Here is a 12413-nt window from a genome sequence, read left to right on the forward strand (position 1 = left end):
ATCTAATCCCTTATTTAAACTCATACAACTCCACTTTGTTAAAAGTATTTTGCAATATTTATATGTTGATTGATGATACTTTATTTGTTTAAAACACTTATATCAAGAAATATATAATATTTTGAAGTAATTTCGTTGTGATATGATATGATACAATACGATATCTATGATGTATAATAACGTAGTGTAATTATGTCATTAAAGGTAACATTTTTAAGTAAATACAATATTGAAAGCTTAGGAGGTGTATGAAATACCATGCCTTCAAAGAACCATAAAATCAAACCATTCAACTTTGATTTAGAGCAAAATCTACCTCACACACACACAACAATAACGCATGTATTTATAGACGCGAGAACCTCATCTAAGCGAAAACCCTAAGACCAATAATAGGGTTACATACAACTAAATAACCACTATTAATTTGCAATGTGCATGGCCTTCTATGATCAAATGTTATTAGTACCGTGCTATGCACGTGGAACAACACCAACTGGTATCAATCATATCATGTTACACAATAAAACTATTTTATACGAATAAGGTATCATCATTTAACATATACATATGGTATGTTACTTTAACACAGGCGGACTTGTATAAGTTCAAATAAGAGATTAGATCAATAGTTTTGTGTCATAAACTAGCCCCCTAAATAAGGTGTTTATGCATAAATAGTGATTGATACAAAATCAAAGAATTGGTTTTTTGTTTTCAATATTATAATTTAACAAACATATCTAATATTAATTTGCTATGTGCATGGCCTAACTTCTATGATACATCACATGCTATAAGTAGTGTGTGTTGTTATACACCATGTTATGCACATGGAATCAACACTATCGGTAAAGCACAAATCATGTTGGGTGCAATTCAAATAACCCTAAATCAATACTTCACGTAAACTTAATTAAAAACCAAAACCAATTTTTAGACTTTGCATCAGTCAGTGTGTACGCATAAACACCTTTAACTGGCTAGTCGGTTAGTTGCCCCCCCCCCCCCCCCCCCACTGAAAGTATAGCGGTCACACTTGTTTTGTTATTTTTAATTAATTATTAAACCATTAACATAAAACATAGGAAAGAAAAAACCTCTACATTTTATTTTAGGTCTACGTAAATGGCCTATCATAAGGAAAGAAAGAACCCCTTACAAGTCACAAGAGGCCTAACATACTGGAAAAACAAATTTCAAACGAACTACCAAACGGCAATCTATAAAGGAAAAATCACGAAATTAAACTTGCACCGAGTTTTTCAATCCAAGCTCACCTTCAACTTCTGTCGCCTTTATACCATTAATCACCTTATCAATATCAGCGCGTTCTTAATGATCTTGTCCATCATATATCTTTGCTGGCTTGCTTTTATCTCTCAATCAATCCCCACCATCGTCATCTCACGACGTCTCCGTCTCATCTCATGCTATAACCTCCGACTATAGATGGCGACCTATTATTAAATCCTAAACAATTCTCTCTTGCTGAAATGTCTTCGGTATGTTCTACAATGGTTGATAAACACATGATTTATTTACTCTCTTTTTACATGGTTTTAGTATGATTGTGAAGAGTTTCATGGTATGCCTAAAATGTCTTTTGATTAAGCATGTCATACAAATCATGGAAAATTAGTCAAAAAACTGGTAAATAGTTAAAATACTATAGCACGTGATTCGAATTAATATGTTGTTGGCCCTAAATTTGCAGCATAAGTTTCTATATTGTAGCTTGGCATTGTAAAGATGATGATGATGGAGTGGCTAGACATTGTCCTTTTTTACTTAAATACGTCATGGAAGCACCAATCTGCTGAAGACGAACATCAACCTGATAAACCTCAGGTAAATACACAATGAAAATTTCAAACCATTCCCAAGTTATCGGCAAGACTTTAAAACTTTTTATATGTGATGATGTAGGTATGTGAATTTGGAGTTGTTAAACTGGTGGTGTTCGCGTGTTGGCGTAGGATTCTGGAGGATATAAGTTTTAAAATTTTTCATTCACAGTGATTCATCATGTGATGATGTATGCCTGTTAATTTAGGTTTGTTAAACAGGTTGTCTTACGCAGGTTGGCGTGGGATTTTGGAGGATATAAGTTTTATTTATTTTATTCGCAATGATTCTATATCATGTTGTAACGGCACTCTAAAGCGGAAACTAGACCTAACGCTGAACAACTTTGTATATTTATCAAGCAAAAAATCTTATGTACATATGCTAATCTTTGTCGCTCTGCAACGCTCGTGGGTTAAAATACTAGTTATAGTTTAATTTGATTTGTAAAGGTTGATGCTTAAGTATGTTAATATGCTCCAAATGTGTTTAAAATGATAGAAAGTAGGAACTTGATATATATATACTAATGATAAATGAATGTTTAAAAGTGGTCTTAAGTTGGATTAAAGAGGTTAAAAATCATGTCAGTTCTATCGAGAAATTTTGACAATCTTTGGAAAACTGTATAAAATCAACCAGGTTTCCAATTTAGTTGATTCCTTTTCGCTTGGAAACCTTGCACATCTTTCACAAACATTACTGCACATTTCAGCTTAAAAACCAGACACGAGTAGTAGAAACTAATTATCTAGCGTTAACGTCACAAGATTCATTACAAAAACGATAAAATAATAGGACGGTAAGCATGTAAGTGTCACAAACGAATGAACGAACTAAGCAAGAAAATGTCTTGAGGTCAGAAACGATCATTACCATTACCAACAAATGATATGAAAGCAACTCATGGGACATTCTGTGTCTCAAGAGTGGTTTGTTGTGTTGTTGTGGCCACAGGCGCCTGGCCTCTGCCTCCCGTTTCTTGAAGAAGCTTTTGATTCTTTAAACACCCTTGAATCCCAACTACATACATATACACAAGTGACACCATCGTAAATCCAGCAAGAATATAAACAAAAAGCCTCGAACCAAACCCATCCTTTCTTTTCGAAGTGGATTCCGATTTTGCTACGATGGAGAAATGCCCTTGTTTGAAAGCCAAGCATCGGTTACCGGACTCCACATTTGTGAAATTAACTTGACCGTGTAGGTCAACCCAGACACACGTTGGGTTTGAGCCATGGGGTGCGGGTTTGACTGACCCAAAGTCTATTGAAATGGGTTCATTAGAAGCTTGCATTTCCGGTTCAAGTCGGGTTTTGGGTAAAAGATCAGAGGCATTGTAAGCTAGAAGACCTAGAACAGGAGCTAGATATATGTAGCCGGGTAACGGATAATATTTTTCAGACTGGTTTCCTAAATTTTGGTAGACTAAAACAATGCGTTTAACGTACGGTTGCGTGATAATGCCGGTTGGGATTGTGAATTCTTTATAGACACCGTGTGTAAGTGTTAATGCTGAAACTTGGATTCCGGTTAAGTTGTTGGGGACAGTTGCATTGCATGCAACGTCGGATTTGGGATTAATATTAAAAGCGCGATAAGCGTAGTCTTGAAGAAGTGCGCCTAAATTCCTAGCGGGTTCGGTTTCAGGAATGTTGAGTGATTGAGATACGATGATTATTGGGAACATGAGCAGAATGAGTATAGTAAGAATTTGAGATTGAAGCTCCATTCGCTTAACCCTTAACGAGCTTCCAATTGCAAAATAAATAATGTGAATCAGTATGTTGAATGCTTAACAAAAACAAAGAATAGGAACAACAAAATAATACGTAATAAAGATAGCTAGGGTTTATAATTATAATTATAAATACCCCTACAAAACCAATCCTACCAGAAGTCCAGAACTCAAATACCAATATCTTAGTTTCAAATTTAAATATATTTATATAAACTTAACTAATTAGATAAACATAAACTTATATTATTCTCCAAGAAACATAAATGGCCCTTTGGACTTTTAACTTTTAAGATTTCCACACCGCGAGATAGGGATGAACGTTTTTGGCATCGATATCAAGTTTTTAATTTTTGGTGTCGGTACGGTACCAGTATTTCTCGAATTTTGCACGAAATACCGGTACCGAAACGAACATTTCGGTATCGGTACCAAATATTTCAAGTTTTCGGGATCGGTACAAGTACTATCAGGAGCTCATCCCTACCATGAGATCAACCGACCCTTGATGAAATTGGCTTGATCTGGTTGTTCATCAAATTTGGAATTTTTCATTTTTTAATTTAAAAAGGGAGTTTGTTAAATTTACATGGGGCAACCGATTAAAATTCACCATAGTGGCTATCTATTTTCTTATGAAAGTAGATCCCAAGTTTAACTAAAAGCAGTATCAAGTTTTTCTTGCCCCATTCATTTTTCTCACGGGCCACAAGTGGCATATTCTTTTCTTCCACGACAACCTAAATCCGTTATTATCAAACATCTTAACAAATTTTGGTATGAGAGTATTTTTTATTATTATTATTATTAATTTGATAATGCAAATTTTATTCAAGTTAAAAAATCATTGATTATATTTTGGTAAGTGTTATGTAAAGGTTTGTGAAAAAAAAAAACTTCTAAAAAGATTTAGCTTGTATTTTCAACATAAAGTTTAATATAATTGGAATAAATCGGATAGACCTGTTGTAACATAAAAAAACATGTTAAAGTGTTACAAATGAAACATTAATAGTAATAGATAGAGATAAAATTAGTTATAGAATTATTATAATATGTTTTTCTTAAATTTATATTTAATGCAATTATGTGTTATTCCCTGACTAAAATTTCTAAATTCATCACTAAAATGAACTTATGTTTTGATTTAGTAAGTCGTTACTTGATACCAATCAAATTCACCTCGACTCGTAGCCCCACCACACTCGTTGATAACCATTTCAAATCGTGCCACGAGTCCCCTGCACGCAAAAAGTGTTGGTTGGTAAATGGTAATCATTTTGACTTGTGGCATCGGCTTACTCGTTACGCCACACTCTCACCAAACTTATACGACGACGTTTAACCGTTTCACTTGTCGGCAAAGCGTACTCACTTTGATTAAGCTGCGTCTGGATCGGGATCTCCAACTCAATTCGATTTCAATCGGAAGAAGCTTCACGAAACAACTCTCTACCTCTACATTTTAGGTATTATATAATCTGCCTCAAATTCCTTCTGATTACTTCAGCTGTTAATTATGTTTACCTAATTGTAATATACTTGAATTAGGTATATTCTGTTTCAAATTCATTTTGATACTTCAAGTTTATAATGGTGATTAAGTGATTATGTGAATGTTAGTGTTTGGATTATCGGTTGTGATGAGTTGATAAATTGTTAGTTAGTGGATTAGTTGATGCTGCTGCGGTGTTTGATCGGATTAAACCTAGAATTTGAACTAAAATGTGGATTGAAAGAGGTCGATGTTTCGGAATTTTGACTTGTGGTTTTTGATCTATAGGCTATGTTGAATTCTATGTGAAATTGTGTGTGGTTGAAGGTTATAATGTTAGTGTTTTGAATTATAGGTTGTGATGAATTGATTAACTGTTAGTTAGTTGATGCAGCGGTGGTGTTCAATCGGATTAAACTATTGATCATTTTGTTAGGTTTATGAGTGTGTGTTGTTGATCAAATGTGGCTTGAATGAGGTCAATGTTTTGAAATTTTGACTTGTGGCTTTTGATCTATCAACTATGTTAAATTCTATGTGAAATTGTGTGTGGTTGAAGTTTAAAGTGTTAAGTCATGTCTACGCAATTTTAGTGTTTTGAATTATAGGTTGTTATGAATTGAATGATTGTTAATTGGTGGATTAGTAGATGCAGTGGCGGTGTTTGATTGGATTAAGCTGTTGATCTTTTTAATAAGTTGATGAGTGTGTGCCAGTGAGACTAAACATAGAATTTGAACTCAAATGTGGCTTGATAGAGGTCGATGTTTCGAAATTTTGACTTGTGGTTTCAATCTGTCACACTATGTTGAATTCTATGTAAATGAAGTTTAAATTTTAATTATGTTTACCTAGTTTTAGCGTTTTGAATGATAAGTTGTATGAATTGTTTAATTGTTAGTGTTTTGAATTGTTAAGTTGTGATGAATTGTTGATGCAGTGGTGTTTAATTGGATTCAGTTGTTAATCTTTTTGTTTGGTTGATGGAGCGTGTGTTGGGTGAGTCTAAATCTAGAATTTGAACTCAAATGTGGCTTGAAACAAGGCAATGTTTCGAAATTTTTGACTTGTGGTGTCGATCTACCAACTAGTCCATGATAAGGTTTCACTATTCAAAATATTTTTTTCTGATCTTAAAAGTCAAAATGCATCTACGATTTTTAAAACTCGATATTGTTAAACATTTATGGTTTATTATAGCTCTAAATGCAATGATCCTGTCTATCTAAAATAGGGATTCTGAACATAGTTTGTGAGATAGAAACTGATTGTTAAATTCTTTATATCGTAACTATAAACAATGTTACATGAATTACCATTGCACATAGTTGCAGTATGCTCCTTGAAGTGTTCTTGCAATGTACTATTTTGTTGTTACAAACAGCTACTATTTTTCACATTAACTAACTGACAAAGCTCTTTGGTCTTTGGAAGAGTTAGTATGGGCTCAGACAATTCCAACTGGCATTCAGAGTTGGACTATGACAAATGGGTTGCTATACCAGTAGCTGGGCCACGGCCATCAACCCGTTATAAGGTTTGTAGATATCTTCTCTTCATTACGCTTCAAAACCGCAAGTTGACCTGTACCTGTTTATGTATAATATATAAGTATTATGTGTCCATTGTCTTACACATATATCAGATTACCTTTATTGTTCCATCTTGTATTGTAGCATGCTGCAGTTGTCATAGATGAAAAGCTATACATTGTTGGCGGGAGTCGTAATGGGCGACAGTTATCTGATGTTCAGGTATTGTCATGCCAATTCTCAAATGTATTTCTACTTTTACTTTGGATTTAAGTTTTTTACAATGGGTTGCTATGGTTGCAGGCACTTGATTTGAGAAATCTAAGTTGGTCCACGATTAAATTGAAAGCTCAGTCACCGGCTGATAATCATGCTATATCTGGTCATAGTATGGTGAGCATTTTTTATAAAAGAACGTGTAACCTTTTCTGGGTCTATTCGTATTTCAATTAGTTTCAGGTGTTATTTGATCATGCTATATAATATAACTTCTAATGCAGGTTAAGTGGGGAAACAAACTATTACTCGTTGGTGGTCTCTCGAAAGAGACCTCTGATAACGTGACAGGTTTGTTAAATATTATTTTCGAAAGATAGTTTTGCTGCTGGACATGAGTTACTCAATTATTTGTTTGACCTCATGATTTATTGATTTGCAGTACGTTCCGTCGATCTCGAGTCACAAGTGACTGGAGTTTTGGAAGCCACAGGAAAAATTCCGGTAATTTATGAATCTTTCTATTGTGTGTGTGAAAAATTCTATGTTATTATTTTCAAATCGGCCAACATGATGTTTGGTTTCATTGTGATGCATCTTTTAGGTGGCTCGTAGCGGGCAATCTGTGACATTGGTTGGTTCAAAACTTATTATGTTTGGGGGAGAGGACAAACATAGACAGCTTTTGAATGATGTTAATATCTTTGATCTGGAGACAATGACTTGGAATGTTGTAGAGACTACGTAAGTATATTTGTACAAATATTTATGCATCCTTTGGTATATTTATGGGCGGTGCTATTATGCTATAGTGATCTTAAAATGTTTGTTGTGTCAATTCATTTTCTTTGGTAGGAAGACTCCTCCAGCTCCCAGATGTGATCACACGGCTGCAGTGCATGCAGACCGCTACTTACTAATATTTGGCGGCTGTTCTCAATCAACTTTCTTCAATGATCTGCACGTGTTGGATTTGGAGACGGTAATTACTTATCTTTCTTTATGCTGTTATTCAAGTTGTGGGTTCTTTGCTTACACACATTTGTTAGTGTTAGATACATTATAATATGTTGTTAAAAAGCTTTTTTTGTTACACCATTTGTTTGTTCAGACTTGTGGGCTGTCTGTTATATTCTATCATGGTTCTTGACTTCTCTTAAAGTAAAAGTTCTATCTTTTAATGCAGTTAGAATGGTCCCAACCCCAGATTCAAGGCAATTTGGTGTTTTCTAGAGCAGGCCACGCTGGCGTTTCTATTGATGAGAAGTGGTTTATAGTTGGCGGTGGAGATAGTAAAAGCGGTAAGTAGTAAATAAAAAAAATAAAAAATCAATAAATATATAGCTAGATGGTAACAAACCATGACATCATCTTTCGTTGCAGGTGCTATAGAGACACTGGTACTGGATATGTCTACGCTTGCTTTGTCAGTCTTAACGAGTGTAAACCAGAAAGATTCACTTGCTAGTGAGGTCACTATTAATCTTTTCCTTGATCCAATTTTAATAGCGCTCGACCTTTATATTCAGCCCTCAATTCTTCTTTTCCTTTTAAACAGGGTCTTAGTGTATCATCAGCATTAGTAAACGGGGAACAATTTTTGGTTGCTTTTGGTGGGTACAATGGAAAGTACAACAATGAGGTATATTGATCATTATTTTAGTTAAAAAACAATTATAAGTGTAAGGTTATTACAAATTTAAAATCTCTTATGTAGTATCTTTGTTTTCCATTAAATCATTAGGTTTTTGTGATGAAACCTAAACCAAAGGACTCAAAACTACCGAAGATTTTTAAGTCATCAGCAGCTGCAGCAGCGGCAGCCTCTGTAACCGCTGCATATGCTCTAGCTAAATCTGAAAGCTTAGATTTAACAGCCTTTGAAAATTCAAAAAATAAGGTGGATCTTTCGGTCGAATATGGTGTCATTAAAGAAGAAAAAAAGGCATTGGAATCATCAATCGCATGGGTCAAAGCAGAAAAGTCAACTCTGAAGGCAAAGCTTGATGAAATTAATGAAACTCACACCGATTTATCAAAGGTATGTTCAGTTAACATATTGTAAAAATTTCAAAGTGCTGATTAAAGACTCGTATTCTCTATCAACCTACTTTAGGAATTGCACTCGGTTCAAGGTCAACTAGCTGCTGAGAAATCTAGATGTGCTGATCTGGAGGTCCTCTTTTCTCTTAAATTCTTTATATCTATATGTAATATTGTATAACATTATAACACATGTTAGTGTGTGCTTTCAGACACAAATTTCTGAGCTACAAACAAAGCTATCATCATTGCAATCCATAGAGGAAAAGGTTCAAGCACTCCGCTCACAAAAATCTGCATTAGACAGTAATTCTTCTACCCCGAGCCAAGGTTACAACGGATCTTGGAGATGGATGTCTCCATAGGGTACACAAGACCTCCCAAAATTTAAAGCCAAATGGTTAACTTTCATGAACATAAGCTTGATGGAATGTTTGCCGATGTCTAAAACTTTCTTATAGATGGACACAACAACATGCTTTTTTTTACTTGACCCTTTCATCATGTTTTCTTGTCTTGTTTATGTTCTAATTTGATTGCTACAAATTAAAAAAAAAAACTTATTTTTGATCATTGGTCCCTGATATCTAAATGTTTTTATTGTCACATATATCAAAATCATTGATAACAGAATTGCATATGTAATTTTCATTATTTTTACAGTTTGGATCTAATGTTCTGTTTGCTTCGTGCGACTAAATCTTTCCTCAGAATCTTGCCAGCAACAGACTTTGGAATTTCATCTATGAAAGCTACTCTCTTGATCTTCTTGTATGGAGCCACCTGGAAATATAAACAAATAGCGTTATGACACGTGTCACATCTCTTGTACAAAGAAGAAACATGCGCGTAGACTAACCTGGCCTGCAATAAATTGCATGACTTGTTCTTCACTGAGCTCAGAACCTTTTGCCCTAACTATGTATGCCATAGGTACCTCTCCTGCCTCTTCATCTTCAAATCTAGAAGATTATAACAGATAGTTATAATCTATATATTTCGTATAAAATGATTTAAACTGTTACAAACTTACGGTATAACTGCTGCGTCAAGTATATGGGGATGATTAAGTAGTATGGCTTCCAGTTCAGCTGGAGCTACCTGCACTTATAAAGTCATTTTTTTAAATACTATAATTTTTTTGTATTATGAATTGGCACTAATTATTTAAAAACAAGCTGCTTTGAGTCGCATACCTGAAACCCGTTATATTTTATAAGTTCCTTTATTCTATCAACAACAAAAAGATATCCATCCTCATCAAAGTAGCAAAGATCGCCGGTCCTCAACCACCCATCCGAATTAATGGTTTCAGCCGTTGCCACCTCATTTCCTAAATAACCTTTCATCACAGCCGGTCCCTTTAACCATAGCTCACCTTCACCATAAGGACCCATTGCAACCCCTGTGACCGGATCAATCACTTTAGCACTAAAACTTGGCAGTAACCCACCCGAAGCTGCTGACCGAGCTTTAGCTTCCTCACCGGTAACAAAAAAACACCCTGCCCCACAGCTCTCTGTCAGCCCGTACCCCGGTTTCAGCCCAACCCATGGGAACTTTGCTCTGAACCCTTGAGCCAGGTGCTTGCTCAACGGTGCAGCACCCGAACCCACATTTCTCAAAGATGACAAGTCATAACCACCACAGTTATACTTCACCAAACTTAAAATAACCGGAGGGACAGCTGGAATATTACTAACTTTATACGTTTGAATCGCTTCTAACATGCCTTGAAAGTCGAACCGTTTCATTAACACCGTTGTCGTCCCGGCACATAACAAACCGAGCCCAAAAAAGGCTAATCCGTATATATGAAACATGGGTATAAAACACAGGAAAATATCGTCTTTTGCTGATGTTATATCAACTGCCCATTTAAGTATAGTCATCATAGAAATAAGATTCCTGTGAGTTAGTATTACGCCTTTACTAGTCCCGGTGGTCCCGGAGGAGTATAGTATCGCTGCCATATCTGACTGATCAGTGCGAATATCTGGCAATAGCACCGAGTCACAGCAATCTATTAACTCTTCAACCGACAATTCATCGTCACTCGAGGGCTCACGGGTTGTGACTAGAGTTGGAACCCCGGTTGAAACTAGTTTGTGCATCTCTTCAGGAGCTGCAATGGCTAGCTTTGCACCCGAGTCAAGTACTTGTTTGGCTAGCTCTAGCTCGGTGCTAACCGGGTTAGCAGTTGTGACCACTCCACCGATTAAGAGTATAGCTAGGCATATGGTTGGGTATAGTGTCGAGTTTGGTGACAAAAGAAAGACTACATCACCCTTACGAACCCCGAGTCCATGGTACAAACCAGCTGCCAACGAGTGGATTGACCGGTTGAGTTGACCGTAAGTGACTCGGTGGTTCGTAGCCGAGTCAATAAGTGCAACCCTTGACTCGGGTGATAGCACCTTTGAGAAATGAGTTAGTACAAATGAAGCTGTGTTGAGTTGGGGACTAGTTGGAATCATGTGTTTTCCTTTTGAGTTTGATCAGGGAATGGTAGATCCCGGTTCGAGGGTCATAACCGCGGTTCGGTTTACTCTTTGATCTTGGAAATCATTCATTTTGTTGGTGTTGAATGGTTATAAGTTATAAACAATCAGTAAAATTTATAATTAAGGGAGCAGGAAGAATTTAATAAGTTAGTTCCGGTGGCATTATAAAGCTGCAGGCCGGATTTGGCCATGTCAAGAGGTAGTAGAACTAGAAGGTCATCTCATTTGAAAATAAAAACCCTTAGAAAATTGATTGTTGATTATTTAATTTTTACATCCATCGTGGTGGATATAAAAATGGCCAGACTTTAAATTAATTACGGATGAATCTATCACACTTTTTCCTAAAGGACACGTTAGGACATCAACTGATTCATGTCATTTTTAGAATATCTTTTACTTAATTCCATATAAAATATAAGTCTTCTTTCAATACATAAGTCACAAGGAATTGGTAATCAAACCTGCTTCTTGAATCCGATTTGCTTATATGTATCTACAATAGGTTCACGAACCGAGCCAAACTGAATGCAACCTTGCTCATACTTGGTTTGGTTTGAAACCGAGCCGAATCAAGCGAATTGAATTTAAAGAAACGAATGATATTTTTATGCTTGAACTTGGTTAGTGGCTTGGTTTTGCTTGATTTCGTACAAAGTTTTCAATTTTAAATTTCTAAAACTCCAAAATATTATTAGTTCAACAAACTCTAAAATATCTAAACTTTAAACTATAAAATGCTCATAACTCAAAGTTAACAAGAAAACATTTATAAAACGAGCGACTAGGGTTTAAACTATAATATGTTAGGCCGTTTTTACACTATTTGACTCGAATATGACCCAAATTTTAATTTGTTTAAAAACTCAATCCTAACCCGCACGGCTGAACACACTAAAATTTATGTGTATCCTAAACATGAGGAGTTTAATCTTATTTATCTAAACACCAATCCTTCTTAAATAACATATTTTTCCATCCTCTTATGAACCATCCCGACATTGAAATTTAAAAACCTCCCATGGTGGGAGCTG

General features: G+C 35.5%; 2 protein-coding genes across 2 annotated transcripts; one reads left to right on the top strand and one right to left on the bottom strand.

Annotated features, from left to right (window-relative positions):
• Nucleotides 1–4796: 4796 nt before the first annotated feature.
• On the top strand, nucleotides 4797–9376 carry LOC143537169 (acyl-CoA-binding domain-containing protein 5-like). Its single transcript, XM_077030996.1, has 14 exons — nucleotides 4797–5058; nucleotides 6519–6621; nucleotides 6761–6838; nucleotides 6920–7009; nucleotides 7117–7183; nucleotides 7275–7336; nucleotides 7437–7576; nucleotides 7688–7814; nucleotides 8019–8133; nucleotides 8216–8304; nucleotides 8391–8474; nucleotides 8577–8873; nucleotides 8949–9008; nucleotides 9088–9376. Exons 2-14 carry the CDS (start codon nucleotides 6526–6528, stop codon nucleotides 9238–9240), a joined length of 1458 nt encoding a protein of 485 aa, XP_076887111.1. The 5' UTR covers nucleotides 4797–5058; nucleotides 6519–6525; the 3' UTR covers nucleotides 9241–9376.
• A 95-nt stretch (nucleotides 9377–9471) lies between these two features.
• Nucleotides 9472–11407, bottom strand: LOC143537168 (putative CoA ligase CCL5). Its single transcript, XM_077030995.1, has 4 exons — nucleotides 10072–11407; nucleotides 9909–9976; nucleotides 9735–9837; nucleotides 9472–9658 (listed from the first exon to the last, which is right to left on the bottom strand). Exons 1-4 carry the CDS (start codon nucleotides 11350–11352, stop codon nucleotides 9533–9535), a joined length of 1578 nt encoding a protein of 525 aa, XP_076887110.1. The 5' UTR covers nucleotides 11353–11407; the 3' UTR covers nucleotides 9472–9532.
• Nucleotides 11408–12413: the final 1006 nt, after the last annotated feature.

Source organism: Bidens hawaiensis, unplaced genomic scaffold (genome assembly GCF_021521415.1).
Source record: "Bidens hawaiensis isolate Kalapana, Puna unplaced genomic scaffold, B.hawaiensis_p1.1 tig00011150_1, whole genome shotgun sequence".
Taxonomy (NCBI): domain Eukaryota; kingdom Viridiplantae; phylum Streptophyta; class Magnoliopsida; order Asterales; family Asteraceae; genus Bidens; species Bidens hawaiensis.

Bases quoted from the DNA above. Each gene is read 5' to 3' on its own strand.
- LOC143537169 (XM_077030996.1), top strand. From the start codon at position 6,526: ATGGGCTCAGACAATTCCAACTGGCATTCAGAGTTGGACTATGACAAA. The intron at 6,622-6,760 runs GTTTGTAGATAT...CTTGTATTGTAG, and splicing joins GGCCATCAACCCGTTATAAG to CATGCTGCAGTTGTCATAGA. The intron at 8,475-8,576 runs GTATATTGATCA...TTAAATCATTAG, and splicing joins ATGGAAAGTACAACAATGAG to GTTTTTGTGATGAAACCTAA.
- LOC143537168 (XM_077030995.1), bottom strand. From the start codon at position 11,352: ATGATTCCAACTAGTCCCCAACTCAACACAGCTTCATTTGTACTAACT. The intron at 9,977-10,071 runs GTATGCGACTCA...TTATAAGTGCAG, and splicing joins TAAAATATAACGGGTTTCAG to GTAGCTCCAGCTGAACTGGA. The intron at 9,659-9,734 runs GTTAGTCTACGC...TTATATTTCCAG, and splicing joins TGCAATTTATTGCAGGCCAG to GTGGCTCCATACAAGAAGAT.